This window comes from Pleurodeles waltl, chromosome 6, assembly GCF_031143425.1.
Source record: "Pleurodeles waltl isolate 20211129_DDA chromosome 6, aPleWal1.hap1.20221129, whole genome shotgun sequence".
NCBI lineage: Eukaryota > Metazoa > Chordata > Amphibia > Caudata > Salamandridae > Pleurodeles > Pleurodeles waltl.
In genome coordinates this window covers 621,507,988-621,532,355 of record NC_090445.1, presented here as the reverse complement: position 1 = coordinate 621,532,355, position 24,368 = coordinate 621,507,988, and the positions used below count along the sequence as shown (strand labels likewise).

At 42.9% G+C, this 24,368-nt stretch overlaps 1 protein-coding gene across 1 annotated transcript in view; it reads left to right on the top strand.

Annotated features, from left to right (window-relative positions):
• RNPEP (arginyl aminopeptidase) overlaps positions 1-24,368 on the top strand; it is a 208,487-nt gene that overhangs the window by 164,401 nt on the left and 19,718 nt on the right. Inside the window, exon 9 of the mRNA XM_069238946.1 lies at positions 8,905-9,129. Within this exon, the coding sequence (XP_069095047.1) occupies positions 8,905-9,129 (225 nt within the window). The remainder of the gene's footprint in view (positions 1-8,904; positions 9,130-24,368) is intronic.

Genomic DNA, 24,368 nt, shown 5'->3' with positions numbered 1-24,368 from the left:
AACGGGTTCAGTAGAAAGAAGTTCACTGGTTCACAGCCACCCTCTGAGATATGTAAATAACAAAAGAAGACCATAGTTTCAAAGCTCTGCCAGAGACACCCAATTCCTGCAGCGGTCAGCCAGCAGGGCTGAGGAAATAATGTCAAAGGCTGCAGGCACCCTGCATCCACAAGCTGTCTAACACTGTTGGTGTTCTTTCGGTTCTGTGATCTTTCCGTAACCAATGCTGTGACATATCCAACCAGCTCTGCTCTTCCCCATCCACCATCAAGTGGCTATAGATATGTTCTTCCAAGATCTTAGCTGGAACTGGGAGTAGAGAGATAGGTTGGATGTTTTTATTTTCAGGTTGTTGGGGTCCAGGTTAGGCTTCTTGGGAAGAGGCTTCATTACTGCTTCCTTCCAAGACCAAGGGTAATACCCAGAAGAGATAGCTTAATTCATTATGGATGAAAGGGGGTGCACTATCAAACTAGCCACCATGTGGAGGAGTTTAGGATCACATGGTTCAAGAGGAGAGACTTCCTTAGTTTTGAGAAGGTGCTGTTCCACAAGTTCTGGTGTTAGGGAAGGAATGCTGTGGGCCTCGTTGCAGTTAGTTCTGTATTGATTGAAAGAACTCTGCAAGCATAGCTCTTGTGAGCCTGCAGGTAATGCAGGGACCAGAGATGTGGATAGTTGCTCAACTATTTTAAAGAGTTCTTTAGAATATTTTTTTTTTATTCTCTGATAATAGTCTTTTATAAGCAAACCTTTCCTGCGTCCCTTAATTCTTTCTCCAGACACTTTCCTGGTGACGGCAGACCTGCCTGTGCACCCTCAGTCTGTCTGTGAACCAGGGAGCCGAGGGTACTTTTTACCCCAGTTCGATTTCCTGTGTGGAATCTACCTTATCTGCTTCCTCACAAAGTTGGGTAGAGATGCACCGCCCCCTTGTCCGCATCTTCGTAAATAACAAAGGGCATGCCACCCAGCGCATTTATGAAGCATTTGGCTGATACCCCCTACTAATCTATGCTGCCGGTCTTGGAGTGCAAAGGGGTGTCCCTCACATAGAAAAGAGGCAGTTCAAGTGAAAAGGAGACTGCTGAATGGTCTGACCAGCTAAGGGGAAACACAGACTGAAATGACACTCGGAGTCAATAGAAAATATACCATCAAGAGTATGTCCGGCCACGTGGGTGGAGACAGTGACCAACTATGGCAGCCTAAGGCAGGCCAAGATCTCATTAAGAGCTATGGTATCTCTATTAGCACTTTCTTCAAGATGAAAGTTAAAGTCTTCCAAAATGGATATATTGCCCTTTCCTATTTGGGGTTCTATGAGGTTGGCCATTCCAATCAGGAAAGATGTCCTAGGTCCAGGAGGTCTGTAAATTAGCATGCCAGATGAGGAGCTTGTAGAAGAGGTTTTATTCTTAAAGCAAAGAAATTCACAGGAGTTGCTACAGACATTAGTCTCTAAGTGGCATTGGTATTGTGCTTTGTAATTCACCAGCAGACCTCCTCCTGGGCTACCTACTCTAGCCAGTCTGAGGATTAGGAAGTTTGGAGAAATAATATCCACTAAATAGGGGCCGAAGCTTTGTTGGCCCAGGATTCTGTAATATACACACACAGTCAGGATTGTGTGCCGACAACAAGCCTCCTAATTCTACTTCATGTTTAACATAGACCTAGCATTAATAAGGAGCCCTTTAAGTTTACATACCGACCTCTCTGTTTCTTCAGATAGCATAGCTAATTTTATGGTGTTCTAGAAATTCCCAGGTGGGCCAGTAAGCAGGTGAGATGCATTAAAACTACAGATGTTGCACAAGCTGGACCTAGAGTCATACATTTCATCTAAGCCAAATGATGTCCATGGGTTAGGCTTACCCTCTTACCACAAATTCAGTAGCTGTTCTCCGGAATATACCACAGGTAGAGGCTTTTCTGGGCCAAGCTGACCAAATGCCCGGGCACATTCGCAAACGAAAACGGGTGCAGATGAACTTGCCTTTGGCACGCCATCAGCTCAGCAGCGGTGCACCCGCTGTGCACATCCACACTCTCATTCCCCTTAAATAGAATTTCCAAGTCCAAACGACTAGAGCGCTAACTTCCCAAGGTGGCCTCCCCTCAGTTCAACAAGAAAGTGGGCAGCAACAGAGACTTTCCCTCTGTAACAATCGGTTCTATAGAACTGTGCGGACCAGGGAAAAGGTAGAATCAAAGAGTAAGTACAGATTATCAGAAAACAAAAACAATCATTTGCAATGCAGTAGGTCTAACATTAGTGAGAGTTAGAGCTGTTGGCGTTCTAAATGATAATGACAACCTTGCATTTTGGACCTTATAAATATTTAGCCATGCAGCACGTTAAGGCCCATACTTAGCTGAAATAACCAAAACTCGTAAATCTGAGACAGCATCAAAATGCAATGAGTGTTGCTGTGGTATGCCCACAGCAACACCCATTGCACGCCCCTTCCACGCAAAGGGCTGCATGTGAAGGGGCCATATTTACAAGGTGGCGTTAAGCCATGGCCTGAACAGAAAGAGTACATCATTCTTTATGTTCCAGTGATGGTTCCATTGCCCTAGGGCCACCACAGGCTGAATTATGGGCAAAAATGTGTTGTAAAAGGACTGCCTGCAAAGCATTATGGGGTGAGTTTCTCCAAGTGCAGTGAATATTGTAGTAACGGCTCTCCCGCTGTGCCGGGAGAGCCTCTGTTGAGGATTCATTCCTGGGTCGATTTCATGCTATATATTGCATCAAAATAAAATGTGCAAAACACACGCACGACACAACTACTTGTAATTACTGATTATGTAAAATAAGGACCAAGTGAGGGGCAAACGTGGAAAACGAACTGCGTGCATGAACACGAGTGCTCACTGACAAACACGAGAGATCGGAAACAAAGCAGAATAGTCTGTCTAAACAACAGAAAAACATTCCAGGCGTATGTAAACTGTACTTGGCCGGTGCTCCTCAGCCAAGTACAGGAAGTGACAGAACAACAAGAGCGACACTGCCTTCAACCTATTGGAAGTGGCAGGTGGGAACAAATGCCTATATTCCATCCAGCAGATCTTCCAGACAGCGCATGCGCGCTGTCTAGGCTTGACCTAAAAAGGTGGCCCAGATGGAGAGAATTACCTGTGCATCACAGCGGTTTTTCTGAGAAAAAAAAAAAAATGAATCAGAACTGGCCAAACATGCATGGAAACTGATCAACATTTGTGTGCCTTCAGGGAATCTGCTGCATCTGCGATGCGCTGAAGCACAAGACAGGCTGGGATCTCTAAAAGTAGCAGGCGAAACCACACCTACCCAATGCATCAATAATCTTGACTTGACCTGCAGGTTAGTAGTGAAAGGAAGCTGACATTCTTTAATTACTTCGGTGAGAGGGGATACATGAAGCTTTGCCAGACATGAAGAGTGCCTTTGGTCATGTCATGACTATGAAACAGGACAAATTTAGACAACTTAATCATGTCATATATCATACTTGCATAATCATATCGTATATCATACTTGCCAGCTGTCATATCGACATGAAATGAAAATTAAGGTTTAATACAATAACTTGCTTTAATATAGTGTTTCATATGGCCATTCCTATGCACTGTAAATTACAGGTGGTAGAGTTAACCAGTTTAATTGAACTCGATGAACCAACCTTAAAAGGTGGGAAGGTGGAGCTGCCATTAGTGGAAACAAATCTTGAGATATGCAGATCATATCGGATGCCAGCAGCAAGCAATTAACTCAGTGAGTCACCTTGAGCAGATACATACTGGTTGGCTAAGCGTTAATTTTTAGCATATTTTTAATGAACCCTAAGAACAAAACTCTGCCTTGAACGCATTTTCAAGACGATTTCACAGTGCAAGATAGAGATGTTGTATCATGCTTGCAAATGTTTTCTTATTTCTCACTTTACAGAGAAGCGCTACAAAGGGCTGCAGGTGGAGGATCAATAAAATCTGCTGGACATTCCGGGCCAAGTGGAGCCAAACACACTGGGTTCTGAGTCATGATTACCTTATAAACAATAAAAACAGTGCTGGCCAAAAGCTACATATCTCTTGGCTTCCCATGGTCTTTTTTTTCTCAATATTTTTGGGCTGCCTTTAACATGATGCATTTATAAATAAATATGGCATTGTCTGCAAAAGAATGTGCCCTGGATTTTAAGGACTCACATCATTTCCATGTGTTATGACTAGTCTTTGATCACACCACATACCAGAACAAACATTTGTAATGCAGTGGGTCTTGCATTTGCTCGAGTTAGAGCTATTAGCGTTGTAAACTCCTAATCCAACTTTTCTTGCCCCATAAATTTAAAATTAAAAGTAAAACAGTTTCACATAAGTGAGCTGATGCTCCGCGCCCTGGCCGCCATGAGCATCAGCGTAAAGACTCACAAAAGCAAAAAGAAGTTCCTTTGCTGTCAAACTTATCGGCAGAAGTGCAATTAACCATGTAACATGGGCGATGGCCAAGGCGGTAACAAAACCTCCCTAAGGAGGGACAAAAGTTTACCATTTACCAGTGTCATCAAAGGATTTTTGAAGGGCAAGCCCAGGAGCAAGTGGTAGTGATGGGCCGGAGGTGGGCGTGGTTAAAAACCCAGATACATACCAACACGTTGGAAAAGCTGCATTTGCGTGTTGCTATGCTTGACCTAAAAACCCTGTAATGCAGCCACGTCATAGCACTTTTTGACAGATGTGATGCCTTTGCCAGTGATTGTCTCCTACAGTCTTTTCCATCTCATTTTGCTGCTCCCTCTGCATTCAGTTTATTGACCACTTCATTCCACATAGCTTTCTTACCTGAAAGTGGTATGCGATAGATCCAGAAAGGGTTGTCTCATATTGTGAACATGCCCATATACAAAAGCATGACATGAAGAAGTCATGCTCCATGTTAAAAGCAACGTGGGACATTTTTATTGACATGTGGTCGTAATGTTATAACACAACATTTATGTAAAAGGGGTAGATGTTTTGGAAAAAACTACAACAACGTAGTGCATGTACAGGGTCAGTAGAGATGAGCAGTTGTTCTGAATCTGTGTTTGTCACACATATAAATTGTCACAGTTTCTCTCGAAACGCTCACGAAACATTGACATCATGCAGCATGTCACTGCCGGAAGTAATGTGAAAGGAAGCCACTTTTTAGCTAATGAAAATGGGCGCCATTTATTCCAGCTATACTCTTGGAGTTAGCTACGTGAAATGTACTCAGCATATGTGTTGCAGCATAGGGACAATCAAAATGAAACAGAACAATATTTTACCATAACTTGCTTTGAAGTAGATGTTGTTAGGGGTGAAAAAAGTGAAAATTCAATAATGTTTGGGATTAAAAATCAGCACTGTCCAGCGCACGTCAGAAGTGGTGGCACACATGCCCACGTGATATCGTTGTAGTGCAAGTGTAACAGGCCCTGTGGCGAGCACGCCTGTCTTAAGTAAGGAGTTACCAAAGCCACCGCATATCACAAAGTGTGTATTTGAGGATACAAGTGCTCATCTTATTTGTTTCTTTGTTTTATTTAATTTTCCGGCAAAAGCATCTGTTTAGAAATTGGGATGGAACTTTCCTCTGAAAAGGTTCGAGTGTGATTCACATTATTAATTCACAGATGAATACGGATGTCATTGGCACATTTGTTATTTCGACATTTGAATGGAATGAGAACTAATTAGGTGTGAATGTTTAAAGAATCAACACAGCTAAGTAATACCATAGAAAAATATACATCAAGCACTTTCATGGTTGGATACTTTGATGTAGTGAAATCAACTGAAAAAACAAGTGTTAATTGATAACCAGCTCCCTCTGGTAGCCTAATTAAAGCTGCTGGATGGCTCAACCATTTACAGCTGGGATTGAACTCAATTAGTCAACAAAATCTGTGTAGCCCATTCAAAGGATAAAGAGGAATTTTCTCTTGTGGGCTTTGGAGACTCCTTGCAGCCTTTCTTTCATTAGCGCTAGTACGGTTCGATGTGATGTACTTCGAGGCACCGTTCTGTGACACTGCTCACAAGTTTTCATTTGTTTACGCGTGCTTTTTGTTAAAACGTTTCTCATTCAGTACTCCTTCAGAATTGCAGAAAAAAATGCAATTTCAGAAAGGGAAACAGAAGTTCACCTGTACTGAAACATATTGGCAAAAGTGCAATTATCCATGTAACAGGGTCATGCACAGCGTTCGACTGCTGCCTAGGATTAAAAAAGTTGACAAACAAGCTAAAAGGTGACAGAAATTATTGATGCAGGGAAGAGAGGGCAGAAAGAACAACACGTAGAGAGCAAGAGCTGTTTCAGGGGATCCCTTAAAAAGGCCATGCCAGTTATAGCCTTGTGGGGCCCAGAGATGCCCTTGCAGTGTTTTCTGTACGTTCTTGTGCCTGTTTCTCATTTTTTACAGTGTACTTAGTTTGTGTAATAAATTGTAAGTTGCATTTTCGCTGTATTTAAATGCAGGCTTGTGGGATCATGTCCATACAAGCATTGCGCTTTCAGTCACTAATCAGCAGTGCACACTCTTGAAGCAGCTCCGATCGGAGCACAGCAGCTGGTCTTTTATTGCTATGTCATAGGCAACGAGGAAATTAAAACTCTCCATTCCAAGCCAAACTGGGTGCTAAGATAAACGAGGGGAACTGGAAAAGTCTCCCTCTGATGTTGGTTTTACGTTTGCAGAGGGAGCTGTTGTGGAGGAGGGACTGAACACACACCCACGGTATAAGACTAACAGGCAAATACTAAGACAAACAAAAAAGTCCCCTCCAAAAGAGATAAACAGGATATAGCGTAATTATATAGCAGTTGGTGCGGATCCCAAAGAGAAAAAGGACAAAGAGGCAGAGCTGACCACTAGCAGGCAAGGATTTTTAAAGGACACTAGAACCAACAAATAAAATTGCCTGAACCCATAGTATAAGTATACTTAAAAGTATACAATACATGCTACACTCTACCTAATGACAGTTAAAATAAAGCAGGTATTTAAAAATGAGTATACAAACCAGCACCAGAGCGACTATTAGCTTGTCCGTGCTCTCATTCCCCTTGAATAACGTCTCTTAGTCCAAACTAGAGCACTGACTTCTCAAGATGGCCCACTCAATTTGCCCAGCAAGTGGGCGGCAACAGAACCTTTCCGCCCACAACAGTCGGCTCTATAGAACAGTGGTGGACCTGGGGAAGAGAGAATCAGTGTGCAAATACAGATCATTAGCATTAAAAAAATTGATGGTTAAAATAAAGCAGATATTACAAAAAGAGTGTACGGACAAGCACCTGAGCGACTATAGTGGCAATTTTTTTTTTTTTACTGTATAATTTGGAAGACCCTTTTAAAGTTTGTTAATGAGAGGAAATGAAGAATAACCTCTTATAATCCAGAAAAATGTCTGAAACTGTGAAATTGAGAGAAGTTTGTCCAATTTTTTTTTTTTTTTTATGAACACAGGCTCAAAGGTAACCGAAAAAAATGAAGGGTACACAGGTGCTGGGTATGAATCTGTGAACAACTCATGTGAGGAGTCGAGGGAATTCTTCCAGAATGATCTTCTGATCTAACATTTGATTAAGAATATCTAGAACTTCGTTCATTTTAAACCCGTTGTAAAGACTGTGGCTATATCTTGCAAATTACCCTCCGTTTACAATGCAGCCTACATAGATGAGGCTGCAGGTCACCGCTGTGTTTGATTAGATGGCTTTCCATGCTAACTCAGTTGCCTGCTCTTTATTTGAGTGCTTTCCTTCCGATGCTCGTGGTTGTCCATCCCTCCCATGTTTTTCTTTACACAGTCTGTGATTTGATAAGTTTTACCCTCCCTTTGTTTTTTAGCGCTCCATTGATTGTATCACTTTTGCTCTCTCGCTTAGGTGCGTATATTTCTGCTTGCAACCATCTCGAGGCCCACTACTCCTGTAATCTCAAACCCTGTGTTTTTAGTCATATTTTTTCCCCTGCTTCTCTTCATTTTATTTCTGACCTTGCTACCGTATCCTGGTACTGGCTTTCTTATTTTTTTAATATTTTATTTTTCATTTAGCTATTTAGGGCGCTAGCCCTGCTCGTTTGTGTATCATCCCACACATACTTAATAATGTAGCTTACAGTCTAGTTTTAAGAAATTATGTTGGACAAGAATTCTTCCTGTCTGTGTGCGTGCGTGCATGTAGCCACAATATGGCACCACTCTGAAATCGTTTTTGTCTATAACAAAAATAACTGCAAGAGTGCGGCTGGACGTGGGCATTTCTGTTCTAATCACGTACTGACAAAGCCAGTTCGTCTTCAACTGCATACTATAGATAAGACCTCTTGGCTATGCCAGTACATGTTTCTTACTGACTTTGTTGCTTTGAAATACCTCACTCCCCCCGGTTGGTTATCGGAAAAGAGTAGGGGAATAGAGTAAGAAACCTCTGTTGTCCTTGCTTGTCCTATTGCCATCACACATCCTCTATCCTTGATCCGTTGATCGTGTGCGCACTTCTGATTCCTGATAAAGGAGAAAGGAAGTAATCCAGTTCCAAACAGCCGTCTCTGCTGCTCTGATTATAAGTGTTGTTTTTGTTGTAAAGCTACTTAAAAGAGATAAACTGTGTGGCACTTAGCAGGAGTACTAGCTGCATATTTACTTCTGATCAGCAGGCACAGTAAGAGAAATGATGAATTTGTATTTGAAAAACCACAACTTCTTTGTGTTCAGTTATGTGATATACTGTGTTTTAAATGTTTGTATCACAGCTTTGGAATTTTCATGACGGTAAGTGTGTAAGCTGCTTTAGGCTGGATACAATTAATATATAGGGGCATGAAAAATGGAAATAAATTAACTTTACTGACAGAATTCCTCTTTGTTCAGGGCTTGAATTTGATAGGTGGTTGAATACACCTGGCTGGCCTCCCTTTGTTCCAGACCTTTCCGCTGGTGACTCACTCATGAAACCCGCAGATGAGCTGACAGTGCTTTGGGCTGCATCCACTCTGAACATGGAAGCCATCAAATCAGTAGATATATCCACTTGGAAAACCTATCAACTTGTCTACTTCCTGGACAGAGTACTGGAGAAATCCCCACTTCCTGCAGGTAACCCCAATTTACTGCATACAGATCTACATTTCAACCAAAATGCAATGCACCCATGCCCATTCCAGACATTGCAAAATTAGTAATCCGGTGAACTTGTTCATAGCATAAGTAGTGTATATCACCACATGATTGGTGTATACAACCACATGTGCACTTCCTCGAGAAAGCTGTACATACCGTGTACAGTTGGGCCTCAAGGGTATGCCAAATCTGAGCTTTTTTTTGCAGAGTAATACAGTGGTTATCAGTATAGTTTTTAATTTCTCCTTTGCTGGACATGTTTCTCCCAGTAGAAGAAGAGGAAGTGAGAAAAGAAATATTTGCACAGAATGAGTGAGTTAAAATAATAGTAAAATGGTTTTTAAAACATTACATGGCTTCTATGCACTGTTAAAAAGTTCTCTCTTAGTTTTAGCTTTGTGATTTCATTTGTTGAAACTGATTGCTGGGAAAATTTTAAATTGAGTAGAAATTGTAGATACGTGTTCCTATCAGTTTGACCGAGAAGTGAAAGCATTTACCTGTTGATTTTGTAAACAGTGTTTTGTAAAGAATATTTTGAACCAACCAGATATTTAGAACAGTTTTGAAAGCGTGGAATATCGACTGACTGACTTTGAAAATCTTGATTGAAAGATACTTCAGGCAAATCAGAGAAGGCAAATTCTCCTTTTTAGACTTTACTCAGGCCTTTGACTCCACCAGTCTTTGTTTTTGGGCAACTTTAATATACATTGGTATGGGCAGAGGGCTGTTGATCTTAATTTTATGTACAAAGACATTTTCTGCTCTGTTCACCTGGGCTGGATGAGTACTACAAAAATAACACTTCAGACCAATCTTAGGGTATGCCAGTGATGCTTGTGTAGCGCCAGACTTGTTCATTTTTTGTGCGTGTAATTGATGGGAAAAGGGAGATTGGTGTCAAATATAAGTAACACTCCAGGGGAGTCTCCTCCTGTTGTATCGCCACAATTACTTCAAAGTATTAGCGGACAACAAATTCTCCTTCAGCAGACAAGAATCCAAATGGAAGGAAGGCAGGGCCTCTGATGACCACACTAATGAAGTATTTTCTTGTAACCCACAGACAGCATATCACATCATGTCTACAAAAGCCAAATACTATACCGACACCATCAATAAAACCATCAACAAAAGCTGAATTTTCTTCAAGATAATAGAGCACTGAATTCGGTCTCTGCCTGACCTTTCTGTCCCAAATTCCATCTTAAAGTGGAGTGCCATCATCCTCTTCTTCATTGAAAATACAGAACCGAAAGCATAGTGACAGCATTGTCTCCTTATCCTCTGACAACCTTCTCTCCATTCTGAATCCTTCAGATGCTTCTGTCACCAACATCATTTACTTCATTAAAGTCACCTACTATGAAGATGTCTTACCCTTGTCATTCATCAAAGTCCTAGTAAGAGACGCTCTATCACCCCTACTATTCTATTGATTCTATTAATCAAGGCATGTCCCCAGAAGCTCTCATGAACCTCCAATGTAACCCTCTCCTGGAGGAACTCACGTTAGACCTAGAAGACCTTGCCAACTACTGGATTGTCACTCACCTAACATTCATCAGCAGGCTTATTGAAAAAAAAAACTCTATACAGAACTCCAAGATAACATTAGGGCCAATCATGTCCTGCATGGCTACCAATCCAGCTTCATATCAGTCTGCAGGATGGCTATAGTATGATTCATGTTTATGGTTACCAACAACAGCATCGAAATTCACCAGTACGCTGATGACACACAACCCTGCTTGATAGTCTCCTCCACTTTAGACACCTAATGCCTCAAACACTGCCTGAACCTCATCCAGAGCTTGACCTCCCCTGCACCTTCCTGAAGCTCAGCCACACCAGTAAATAATTCCTACAGTTCTCCAAGAACAGCAAGCAACAACAAGCCAGATCTGGTACAATGATATGAAAGCGGACAAATTAGAAACCCAACTTTCATCAAATGCCAATCACTTGGACCCTAAAGTCACCTTCAAGGAACACATTGCCAAGAAAAAGACGATGGCTGTTACCAGCTCCCTCCACTAAAGAAAGTGAAACCATTCATTCCAGAAAGTGACTTAAGAATTGTTGTCCTATCTCTTGGACTCATGCATGTGGATGGTGGCAAGGCCCTGCTTCGCGGGTTCAAAGACTCAATGCCCACACCTTTTAAGAGTGTCTTACATGCCTCATCAAAAACCCAAAGAAACTTGACCACATCACTCCAAAACTTATGAAACTCCACTGGCTCCTTTTTCCAGACCACACAATCTTCAAAACCAACCACATTATCTATAAAGCTGTCACAACCAGCAGCCCCACCTCACTTATGGCACTGCACCACCTGCGATAGATCTCAGCACACCTGCAGCCGTGGCATGATCAGAGTGGAGACAAAGTTCAAAAAAAGAAAAAACAAGGCAACCAGCCTTGATTTATGCACAGAAGATATGGAACAACATCCCTGTATCCACCAGAGTAGTACACAGTAAGGGGTGAAGGGTCAGCCCACTTTTGCTGTTGGCTCTCTTTGCCTGGGAGTGATGGCATTGGTCTGGTCATGTGATCTTTTTTTTTTTTTTTTTTTTTTTTTTTTACCCCCTTAGGTGCGTCAGATGACCTGGATCCGCCGGACATCGCGGTGCTTGTGTGCATCAGACGGCTCCTGGCCATCCAGGCACACAACACAGCAAATAATTTACTGCTCAAAGAAACCGCCTCGGAAGCTGGGGAAAATCTATTAAAACTACCCCCTTTATTTATTTTGGGCAAATGCAATGCTCTGCTCTGGCCCTAAAAAACAAGAACAATGACAGCATGGTGGTGGGCAATTTGATTTCTTAACAGAACTGCAGATAATTTGCTAAGATCTGATTTTTGACTGACTATTAAGAGATTCAGCATCCGTTTAACAGGGGTTCTGAGTCCAGCCCTGTGATTACTGATTCACCTTTGCATATAAAAAGGGGCAGAAATCTTCTTATTCCCCCTCCAGCTGTATGTAAGGGTAAATTATCTGGCAAAACCTGCGCGATGGCAATGGCCAAAGCTGCACTTCCGCTGGGGGTAGCTGCCCAAGTGTCAGCGGACCCTAACTCGGAGGTCCCCACGGACAGACGTACGGAGAACTTTGATTGGGGAAAATAATTAAGGGGCTGCGATACAGGATAACGGGCAGGTATTGCCACTCCCCTCTAATGAGCCTCCCAGGCACTTGTGCCGATGACTGTCGCAATTTTAGGGGAGAGCGCTGGTGTTTCTGATGGCAGGCAACACTACTCTCTATAGTAAGACTACCAACTTTCAGTATCCAGTAAATGCCACGCCATCAGTGGTAGAAGGCAATGTGGTTCAAGAGGGGAGCTGTGGGTCAGACCAAGCGCAAGTATCTCAGTTAATAACGGACTTGGCATTAGAGGGACTGAATCATGAACAACCAAACCAGGCAATAAGTCAGGACCAATCATCAGGAGATCTGCCAGCAGAGGGGTACCAGGCATCAAGCCAGCTGTCAAGAGAGCAGTGTTGACCAGATTTCCACGCAGACTGTGACGCCAAGCTGCCAAACTGAGCAATTAAAGAATGGGCATGGGAAGGATAAAGTAGAACAAGCCCAGGTGCATTCACGTATTCTGCTTAAAACTATTTTGAAGGAATTACAAGAGCTCAAGGATATGTAATGAAAGGAGACATCTGTGATTAATCAAAGGTTAGATACAATTGAGGAAGCAATGGGGCAGATTCCACTGTGTTTCCAGGAACTTCAACAGGGAGTATTGGATGTGGAAGACCACTCCTTGGTATGGGACATCAAGCTTGGCAAGCTCCAGAAGAAGTTGAGTGAGTTTGGGTGCAGAATAGATTGCAAACATAAGAACGATCAGGCCAGACAGGGGCTGCATGATTTCTATGTTTGTGAAGGAATTGATAGTTAAAAACATTCTTCAACAAAGTATGAGGAGTCAGCTTGTGTGCTAATTGTTAGCCTTGTCTGTGCGCGTGAAACAGGAGGCACTGCCTATTAGGGAGACTAAATATCCTGGTTCCAATTTAAATCAAAAAGATGATATTAAAATTGCTCAGATTTTCCTGCATCATTATAGCAACATCTATGGCTATAATAAGGCTATTTATTGATCTAGCCTTAAAGAGTTTTGTAGCCTATTTAGGCTTCCGATTCTAGTGGGGGAGCAGGTAGAGTTTATGCTAGCAGATATTACATTGGAGGAGGCGGTTAGCGTGCATCAACGGATGCTCAATGCTAAAGCGACTAGTATAAGTGGTATTCTAACCGAAGTGTACAAGATATTTCAGAAAGAGCTATTGCCACAGCTTGTACGTTTAGTTAACCAAATTAGTGATGGTATGAACGTTTCTTCGACATTTAAAGAGTTAGTAGCTGTAAGCTTTTGGAAAAAAGCAGAAAGCCTCTTAGTGTAAATTTGTATCGTCCAATTAGCTTACTCAGTGGCAACTATAAACTATTAGCTAAGATATGGGCATCCCCTATAATTGAGTTTGGGCAATCCCTGGTTTCTAAAGATCAATGTGTGTTTTTAGCGAAGCAAACATTGGGTGCTAATACGCAGTATCTGGTTTAGGCTGTTGACTGTTTTTCCCGTACCCGAGATGGGGCTGTTATTGCAATGATGCTGAGAAGGTGTTTGACCTTGTGAAGTAAGATGCCCCTTCTTTTCGCCTTAGAGAAATTTGGTTTTCCAAATCAAATGATTTCAATGCTGAAATGACTAGATCAAGGGGCAGAAGCACGTGTTATGATTAATAAAAAGCTAGCCAGACCTGTGAAGATTCAATGCAGTACACGACAGGGGTCCTCAATGTCTCCTCTACTTTTCACACTGTTTAAGACATGAGCAGAACGCATACGTAGTACCTGTAATGTTTTCACCCCCTGCAAGGAATGTCCAAACTCAAGATATTTGTGGACAACTTGGTACTTTACTTGAAGGTCGACCGGCGTAATATAGAGGGAGCACTTGACATTATCCAAGATTATACTAATCTGCAGGTATAATGTTAATCAAGATAAGACAGAGATATTGCTCTTTAACGCCTGTCCCTCAGTGTTACCCCCAACACTAATTCAGAATTTTTGTAACAACCGACCCATACGATATCTCAGGATCATGCTGACCAGTAATGATATGGATTTATTTAGACTAAATTAAGAGAAACAAATGATTAAGGTGAAAGGACTGCTTGAAAAATGGTTCTTGCTGCCACTCACGTTAATAGGTAAAGTGTCATTAATCAAAATGTCAGTGTTAACATTGTTTTTATTTCTTTTTGGAAGTCTCCTCATAAAGGCTTTTTTAAAGAAATAGACTCTTATAATCAAGTTTTTATGGAAAGGAAAACATCCCAGAGTGAAATATTCCAATCTGCAGTTAGATAAAGAATAGGGAGGATTGGCTCTACTGGATTTATTTTTATATTACCAGGCTGCATGGTTGGATATAATGGTTAAAATGAGCATGGTGGAAAGGGGCTCAAGTGGGGGGTATTTTTTTTTGTTTTTCTTTTTATAAGGAAAATGGTACAGGAGAGTGGAGGCAGCTTGCCCGTTTTTCTAAAAATGGTGAAACTGCCAAAAAGAGCAAGATATAAGGTGCTAGGTGATATTCTTTGGTTTGTACAAACATTTTCAGGGCAAGGCATATTCTGCCTTGTAATCGGCTGGTAAGGTTGCAGGATTGCCAAGGGTTTGATCTGGCAATCACCGAAACTGTTTGTAGGATCTGGAAATCTGAAGGGTATTTGTCATTGGCCGATTTTGTTCTAGGTACACAACTTGCTAATCAGGCAGAGATAAAATTTCGAGTCAGGGCTGAGGTGGCCAAGCTTTGGTGTAGCTTCTTCCAATTCAAATGTTAAATAGCAGTCTTCAAGGGATGCAACATCTTTAAGAAGTAATTATCAAACTGTGGTATAAAAGTCAATTAGTGGGAATGGGAAATTGGTACAGGTCTCTACGGAAATATTCAGATTCGTTATTAATAGAAAGACATCTAAGTAAGATAGAGCAGGAGACAGGATGTACTCTGACTATTAGAGACCTTTGGGCAGCTAATTTTAAGAGATTGAGATTTTTATCTCGCTGGTATGCATATTATACACCTAAAGCTATTCATAGTATATATACAGTTGTTATTAATACATGCTTTAGGTGTCTTCAAGAGGAAGAAGGGGATTGGGTACATATTGTTCTATGGCATATGTAGCTGTAGAGACACATGCTTTGCAAAAGTCCACCATCTAGTGTTGGGCTCGGAGTGTTACATGAGATAGAGTGACTCTTCTCAGTGATACTGCTCATGGGCATCGAGTCCTTTTGTTAGAATGTTTTTTCTCCATCGTCGGGTTCAGGCGTGTTTCCTCTCGCTCCGGTGGATCTTGGTTTGGTACTTCTGAACTTTATTCTACCTTTTCTATAAACGTCGGTATAGTTTCGATCGCATTTCTACTCTTATAGTTGATCCAATTTAAATCGTCTGGGCCAGTTTTATGCCCTTAGAGGCGACCTAGCCCTTCATGGGACTACTTTGATGTCAGGCTGATGGAACAAACTCAGTTTTGATTCTGTCCTCGGTGTCATGCCAATTTTCCATACACCAACCAGCATTTGGTGTGCAGTCTGCCCGTGTCCAGATGACAGAAGAGACCTGCGACCCCTGTAGATTGTTTCGATCCAAGAGACTCTCTGGGACCGAAGAGTGTGTCGGTTAGAGATGGCATCCAACTCTACAGGCAACACCCCGAACTCTTTGGAGAGGAGCACACGCAGGAAGAGGGGGGCAGCGCACAGCCATGTCCATTAGAGTTTCGGACTCAAATTGAGATTCCGACGTAGACAGCCAGTCCATACCACTGGAGCAGTATGTGAGTACATCAGCCCCATCACACCAACCAAAGACAGTTAAAAAGACTCCTGTACTGGGCATCGATCCTACACTACCTTCGGGCCATGGTCGGAGCTGAATGGATGACCAACCTTCGGGTTTGTCACCGAGAACATCCAAGACCAATGTGCATTTGTCATTGACCAAACGGACTACTACATCTGTTACGTATCGAACTGTAAAACGGAAATTTCCATTTCGGAGCTGAAAAAAAAGTTTTCATTTTCGGAGCCAAATCTTTGAGTCTGAGTCAAACATTCTGTAGTGAAACCTTCGGAATCGAAAACCATCAGTAGCAAGCATAACACAGCTACGGGGGAGTCATCTACTTTAGAGCCTATTTTAGAGGTTATGTAAGCTAAACATTACAAACTTCATGTACAGAAGGAAACATTAAAACATTAAAAGAAAACTGCCTTTTCAGCAGAGTTTGGATGCTGGGCCTCCACTAAAGAAAGTCTCAAAAGAAAAGGAGAAGGAGTAGGCTACACAACAACCTCAGCCTTCGCCACCACATTCTCCTCTCCTTCTTTCTAACCCACCACCACCACCCTCACCTACATATTCTACACAGTTTTCTCCACAGACATCGTCAGCATCACCTCATAGGGATGACCTAAGTGATGTTTAGTAAGATACAGGTCTATGGGATCTGTATGATCTTTATCCTATTTTTTCCAATGATAAGACCTATACCCAGGCAGAACATATTCGCCTGAAGATGCCACTGCCTATAACCAGGTGATAGCTAGGGAAGCTGCGTACCATAATGTTCAGCTGCACACAGATCCTATTGAAGAGGATTTCTTGTTCAATACATTAACATCTAAACAGAGTAACAATGCCGCCCTATGCTTCCAGGCAAGCTTAGACATATGTCTGACATTTTTTAAGCCTCAGTTAAGTCTAGGATCATTACACCTAGGATGGATAAAAAGTACAAACCTGCACCCTCTGATGCATTCTTTATCAGGACTCAGTTACCACGTGACTCTTGGGTTCAGTATGGCAAGAAAATGGGCTAATAGTCAGTCTACAGGAGATGCTCCTCCTCCAGACAAAGAAAGCAAAAAATGATATGCAGCAGGCAAAAGGGTGGCTTCCCAGGCTGCAAACCACTGGGGGATTGCAAATTCCGAAGCACTCCTAGCACGGTATGATAAGGCCCACTGGGACGAGATGGAAGAGCTTTTACAGCATCTTCCAACTGAACATAAAATAAGAGGGCAACAAATAGTAACAGAGGGACAAGCTATATCTAATAATGTAATTAGATGTGCTACAGACGCAGCTGATATAGCAGCAAAAGGGATCAACGCTAGTGTGGTGATTAGAAGGCATGTTTGGTTAAGATGTTCCTCAGCCCTCCCCCTTTCCCTCTCCTCAGAGACTGGACATGAAATCCCTCACCCATCCCACTACACTGGGACCTACCTGGGACACTGCAAGCCTTCCCCACCCCACCTGGTTGGGAAATTCCTAAGCAACTCCCTTCAGGAGGAACCCCAAAAGCCTCTTCTGACCCTCTGGTACTCACCCAGAGGTCTGCCTCCAGACCAAGTTCCCTGGGGTCAAAGAACTCACCCTCCATCTGGTGTTGGTGTAGCTCTGGAAAACAAGGACTGGACATATCCTCTCCAGCAATCACATTACACAGCCACTTACATGAGTAAACCAAACTACCCTTCACCCAACCATCCAGTGCCTCATCCTTGAACAAGTACTCCACATCACCCTCCTGAGACAGGTGAGACAGTACCTGACTGTCCCCAAAACTCACCCCACACTCTTCTGGGGTGTCTCCATAGCTCACAGCCAGGACCTCCTCCCTTTGGGTAGGTTGACCCCTCTCCCCGTCACTTTCACCCAGACCCAGTAGAGTGTCCCTCCCACCACAAGGAATATGACTCCCCATGCAAGTTCCCCAATCCAGCTCAGGGACCCTGTGCACCACTGGAGCTGCCTCATACCCCTGAACCTCCTGGTGTATGTTAGCCCCCTCCTTCACGTTGGGCACCAAGTCTCTTCTTCCATACTGGAAATAAGACTTTTGCTGCCACCATCTGAACTGGACTCAGTCCTCATTGGCTTCCAGCCTACGCAATCTTTGCTCGTGATTCAAGAGCATCTTTTTCTCCTCTAAGGCCAGCTTTCTCTCCTCCATCTTCATCCTAAGCTTCTCTAGCTCAAACTGGTGCACTCTCTCTGCCTGTCTGTCCTGCAACTCCACAGGAGTCAGTCCTTAGATGATACACTACTACCTGTCCTGGAGACCCTCCCTCCAGGCAGAACAGGTACACCACCCGGCTTACTCTGCACCTCCTCACCCTCACTCTCCTCCTCAATGTGCCCCCTAGCCTCCTTGACTGCCGCCCAGTCCCTTGATGCCTTTTGCATCTCCTCCTTCCTGGCAATGCTCCTGATGGAGCAGGCAAGATCCTTTCAAAACTGTTTCAGTTAGGCCACTGTATATTCCTCCATCTTCTCCAACTTAAAAACAGCTTTTGCAGCCACAGCTGCTGCATCCCCAGATTGAGACATGTTGGTGAGCACTCAAAAAAATGCAAAGTTCCAAAGTGGTTCAGAGAGTTCCCACAAGAACTTCAAAATCATAAAAACATGGAAGGAGAAAAAGTCTAAAAAGAGAAAAAGAAAAATCAAGTGGTATGTGGTCATGTAATGGTCTGCACTGAAAATAGTACTGTACAATTAATCACTGTAGGTCAAGTACAAATACAAGTTCAATCCCAGCCGCTGATCACCAATGTTAGAAATGGGGTCTCTGGTTGGCATTCAGTGTGCACTCGGTCCAAGCAGGGGACCCTCATTCTTGTCGGGGCAAGGGAGATACTCACTTAAGATAACCCCTTCTCACCCCCTTGGAAGCTTAGAACAAGCAGTCAGGCTTACCTCAAAGGCAATGTGTAAAGTATTTGTACCAAAACACACAGTAATACAGTGGAAACACTACAAAATGGACACCACACCAGTTTAGAAAAATAGGCAATATTCATCTAAACCAAACAAGACCAAAATGACACAAGTCCAACATACACAAGTCAAGATATGAATTTTAAAAATAGAGTCTTACTCCATAGAAAACAATGGAAACTATGGAAACGTTGTTGATACACAAAGTACCTGGTTTGCGTAAAAAATAAAGCTGCCCGGGCGAACGTGCTTCAAAAAAGTCAGCAATGCGTTGTTTTCTCAAAGGCCGTGCGTCATTTTCCAGATGAGGCACCTTGGGTCCGCGCAGATTTGTGTTGATTTTTGACACCCAGCAATGATGCATGAGAAATTAGGCCGCACAGTGATGGAAAGACTGCGCTGCGTGGGATTTGCGTAGTTTTCAGCAGCTGCCAGTGGGTATTGCGTCACTCTCCAGCCGCGAGGCAGGTGATGCTTTGATTTCCCAGCTGCAATGCAGGTGGTGTTATGATTTCAGTCACGAGGCCGGTGGCGCGTCGTTTTGACACCCTCATTGCAGGTGTGTGTCAAAATTTCCCACGCACAGCTTTGTGTGCATGGATTTCAGTCCTTTTTCGACCAGCTTCACCTCTCAAGTGCCCAGCGACTGTATAGGTCACCTCTTGGCAGGGCAGGAGTCTCAGCAGAGAGTCCGGGTGCTGGCAGAGGAAGTTGTTGATAGCCCTGAGACTTCAAAACATGAGGCAAGCTCAGTCCTTTGAGACACTTCACAAGCAGGAATATTCCACAAAGTCCAGTCTTTGTCCTCTTTCAGGCAGAAGCAGCAACAGCAGGATAGCCCAACAAAGCACAGGGTGGGGGGGGGGGGCACACAACTAATGCTGTAGGCCCACTGGTAGCATTTGATTTACAGTCCCTGGGCACCTCTGGTGCACTTTACTAGGGACTTACTAGTAAATCAAATATGCCAATCATGGGAAAGCCAATTTCACATGCCATTTATATATTTACACAGAGAGCATGTGCACTTTAACACTGTTTAACAGTGGTAAAATGCCCAGAGTCCTAAAGCCAACAAAAACTGGTCAGAAAAAATAAGGAGGAGGCAAAAAGTTTGGGGATGACCCTGCAGAAAAGGGCCAGGTCCAGCATTTCCATTTTAAAACCGTAGTACTGTGAAGCACAAAAGCACTTTGAATGTATGCACTTTAAAGTTAACTGTATGTCTTGGCTTATCGCACTCTATTGCAGTGTTAAGAAGTCTTGTTATGTTGATAGTATTTGGCACTTTAACCCCTTCCCCGCCATGGACGTAATGGTTACGTCCATGGCAGCGCCCGTGTGGCGCCATGGACATAACCATTACGTCCTGCATACTGCCCTCGGGAGAAACGCTAGCGCTCCCTCCGAGGGCCGCCCCACCCACCAGGTCAGGGCTGAAAGGGGAATCCCTTCCCCTTCAAACCCCGACCCCCACCCCCCCCAACCTCCCCACTGTGATGTCTGTGCGCGCTGACAATCACAGAGCCTCCCCCACTTCCAGCACGATCGAAAGAGAAATGCTCAGCAATGTTTTTTTTGTGTGTTTTTTGTTTGTTTGTTTGTTTGTTTTTTTTTAGAGATGGGTGCGACCCATTAGGCAAGGGTCGCTCCCCAGGGGGGCAAATTGTATTTAGACTGGGGCAGATTGGCACCGGGGATTTATTTTTTTTGCCGCCAATGCCACGCAAGGGTCGCTCTGGGGGAGTGGGGGGGGGGTGTAGGGGGGGGGGGAAATTTATTTTAGGCCATTTCTGCCCTCCCCTGGGGGCAGATCGGTCTATTGTTATTAGGCAGAAACCTCTAGGCGCCAGGGCAAATGTTATTTTGTGTTTTTTTTTTTTTTTTTTTTTTTTATTTTTTTTTAGAGATGGGGAGCGACCCATTAGGCAAGGGTCGCTCCCTGGGGGGGGGGAGGTAAGTGAGGTATCATTGTATCGGGAGACTTGGGGGAACGCTGGGTGGAAGGAAATTTGTGGCTCCTCTGATTCCAGAACTTTCACCGAAATGTGAGGAAAATGTGTTTTTTTTAGCCAAAATTTGAGGTTTGCAAAGGATTCTGGGTAACAGAACCTGGTCAGAGCCCCACAAGTCACCCCATCTTGGATTCCCCTGGGTTTCTAGTTTTCAAAAATGCGCTGGTTTGCTAGGTTTCCCCAGGTGCCGGCTGAGCTAGAGACCAAAATCCACAGGTAGGCACTGTTTTCTATGAAAAAATGTGATGTGTCCACGTTGTGTTTTTGGCCATCTCCTGTCGCGGGCGCTAGGCCTACCCACACAAGTGAGGTATCATTTGTATCGGGAGACTTGGGGGAATGCTGGGTGGAAGGAAATTTGTGGCTCCTCTGATTCCAGAACGTTCTGTCACCGAAATGTGAGGAAAACTTGTTTTTTTTAACCAAATTTTGAGGTTTGCGAAGGATTCTGGGTAACAGAACCTGGTCAGAGCCCCACAAGTCACCCCATCTTGGATTCCCCTGGGTTTCTAGTTTTCAAAAATGCGCTGGTTTGCTAGGTTTCCCCAGGTGCCGGCTGAGCTAGAGACCAAAATCCACAGGTAGGCACTGTTTTCTATGAAAAAATGTGATGTGTCCACGTTGTGTTTTTGGCCATCTCCTGTCGCGGGCGCTAGGCCTACCCACACAAGTGAGGTATCATTTTTACCAGGAGACTTGGGGGAACGCTGGGTGGAAGGAAATTTGTGTCTCCTCTGATTCCAGAACTTTCTGTCACCGAAATGTGAGGAAAATATGGTTTTTCTTTTTTGCCAAAATTGGAGGTTTGCAAAGGATTCTGGGTAACAGAACCTGGTCAGAGCCCCACAAGTCACCCCATCTTGGATTCCCCTAGGTCTCTAGTTTTCAACAATGCACAGGTTTGGTAGGTTTCCCTAGGTGCTGGCTGAGCTAGAGGCCAAAATCTACAGGTAGGCACTTTGCAAAAAACACCTCTGTTTTCTTTCAAAAAATGTGATGTGTCCACGTTGTGTTTTGGGGCATTTCCTGTCACGGGCGCTAGGCCTACCCACACAAGTGAGGTATCATTTTTATCAGGAGACTTGGGGGAACATAGATTAGCAAAACAAGTGTTATTGCCCCTTGTCTTTCTCTACATTTTTTCCTTCCAAATATAAGAGAGTGTGTAAAAAAGACATCTATTTGAGAAATGCCCTGTAATTCACATGCTAGTATGGTCACCCCGGAATTCAGAGATGTGCAAATAACCACTGATCCTCAACACCTTATCTTGTGCCCTTTTTGGAAATACAAAGGTTTTCTTGATAGCTATTTTTCACTCTTTATATTTCAGCAAATGAATTGCTGTATACCCAATATAGAATGAAAACCCACTGCAGGGTGCAGCTCATTTATTGGCTCTGGGTACCTAGGGTTCTTGATGAACCTACACGCCCTATATATCCCCGCAACCAGAAGAGTCCAGCAGACGTAACGGTATATTGCTTTAAAAAATCTGACATTGCAGGAAAAAGTTAGAGTACAACGTAGAGAAAAATTGCAGATTTTTTTCACCTCAATTTCAATATTTTTTTTCTTCTTTTCAGTTGTTATTTTTTGTAGGTAACCCTTGTAGGATCTACACAAATTACCCCTTGCTGAATTCAGAATTTTGTCTACTTTTCAGAAATGTTGCGGTGTCTGGGACCCAGCATTGGTTTCATGCCCATTTCAGTCACTGACTGGAAGGAGGCTGAAAGCACAATAAATCGTAAAAATGGGGTATGTCCCAGTAAAATGCCAAAATTGTGTTGAAAAATTGGGTTTTCTGATTCAAGTCTGCCTGTTCCTGAAAGTTAGGAAGCTGGTGATTTTAGCACCGCAACCCCTTTGTTGATGCCATTTTCAGGGGAAAAAACCACAAGCCTTCTTCTGCAGCCCCTTTTTCCCATTTTTTTTTTTTTTTTAAAAACGAAATTTTCACTGTATTTTGGCTAATTTCTTGGCCTCCTTCTGGGGAACCCACAAAGTCTGGGTAGCTCTAGAATCCCTAGGATTTTGGAAAAAAGGGACTCAAATTTGGTGTGGGTAGCTTATGTGAACAAAAAGTTATGAGGGCCTAAGCGTGAACTGCCCCAAATAGCCAAAAAAAAGGCTTGCCACCTGAGGGGGAAAAGGCCTGGCAGCGAAGGGGTTAAGCAATTTTTAGTATTGAATTGAAATGCATAAAGAATCAGTCTTTTTTATTTATTTATTTATTTATTTTAAAAGGTGCTTATGGCAAGGCACAAAAGCACTCTAGAATGTATGCACCTTAGCTAAGTTGTAGGATCTGGTCTAATGCACCATATTATAGTGATAAATGGGTCCATTATCTGGAAAGTACCATAGCACTTAGCACTTTTAGCTTCAAGTTGAAAAGTTTCTTCTGTACTAAATTATATTGCACCTGAGCTCTGTCGATCCTTTTGCTGTGAAAATGTCTGGTTAATGAATCCACCCGTTATGCTGGGTTACTGATTATGATAAGCATGCACAATAAAAAAAATTGAATTCAGCAGGGAATCACATGTCTGGTATCCCGAACCCCTAATGGCCTTCAACGGTTGATTGATGGTTTTGTAGAATCTATGGAGGAAAGAGACATGCATCGAAATTTGTACAAAACTTTTGAAATAACCTGTGGAATAGGTAAGGCCAAGAAGAAAATTTATAAAGCCAAAGGCCAAAAAATTGTAGAGGCAAATAGCTTCACCTATTTGGGTTTACATTTCTCTAATTTGGTTCCATGAACAGTCACTTGGAAATTATGATGACAAAATTTGTAAGATCTAAAGAGGCCATCTTTAGGTTCTCATCCAAAATTGGTAACAAACCTATTAGCGAAATGTTACAAATTTATAAAAGTAAAACAATTAGTAAAGTTTGGTATGGCTCTGCACTATGGTAATCAATATCCACCTTTTGCAAGTAATGGGAATACATTTTTATGTAGATTACTTGCTGTTCCTGGTTCGACATCATCATATATTGTAGACAAGGAAGTAGTATTCCCTTTCATTGAAGATTCGATTCACATAAGGGCATTATTAACCTGCCATGGATTTTGGTCTAGATCAGGACTAGGGTTCACTAAAGATATTATAAGAGATTGTTTAGTCCTCGAGTATCGAGATAAAGTTCCATGGTTTGCACATCTGAAGATTTTGTTGAATGGTGTAGATCTGAACCATGACCTGGACGACCCCCTTAACATACTCTATTATAGTCCAAAAAGAGCTGAAAATGCAATTGGTGGGTTGGAGGGAGATTGAAAGGGGAGCTTTCACAAACTGGTCACAGAATGGGAGGACAGGAGTAGGCGCAGCAATAT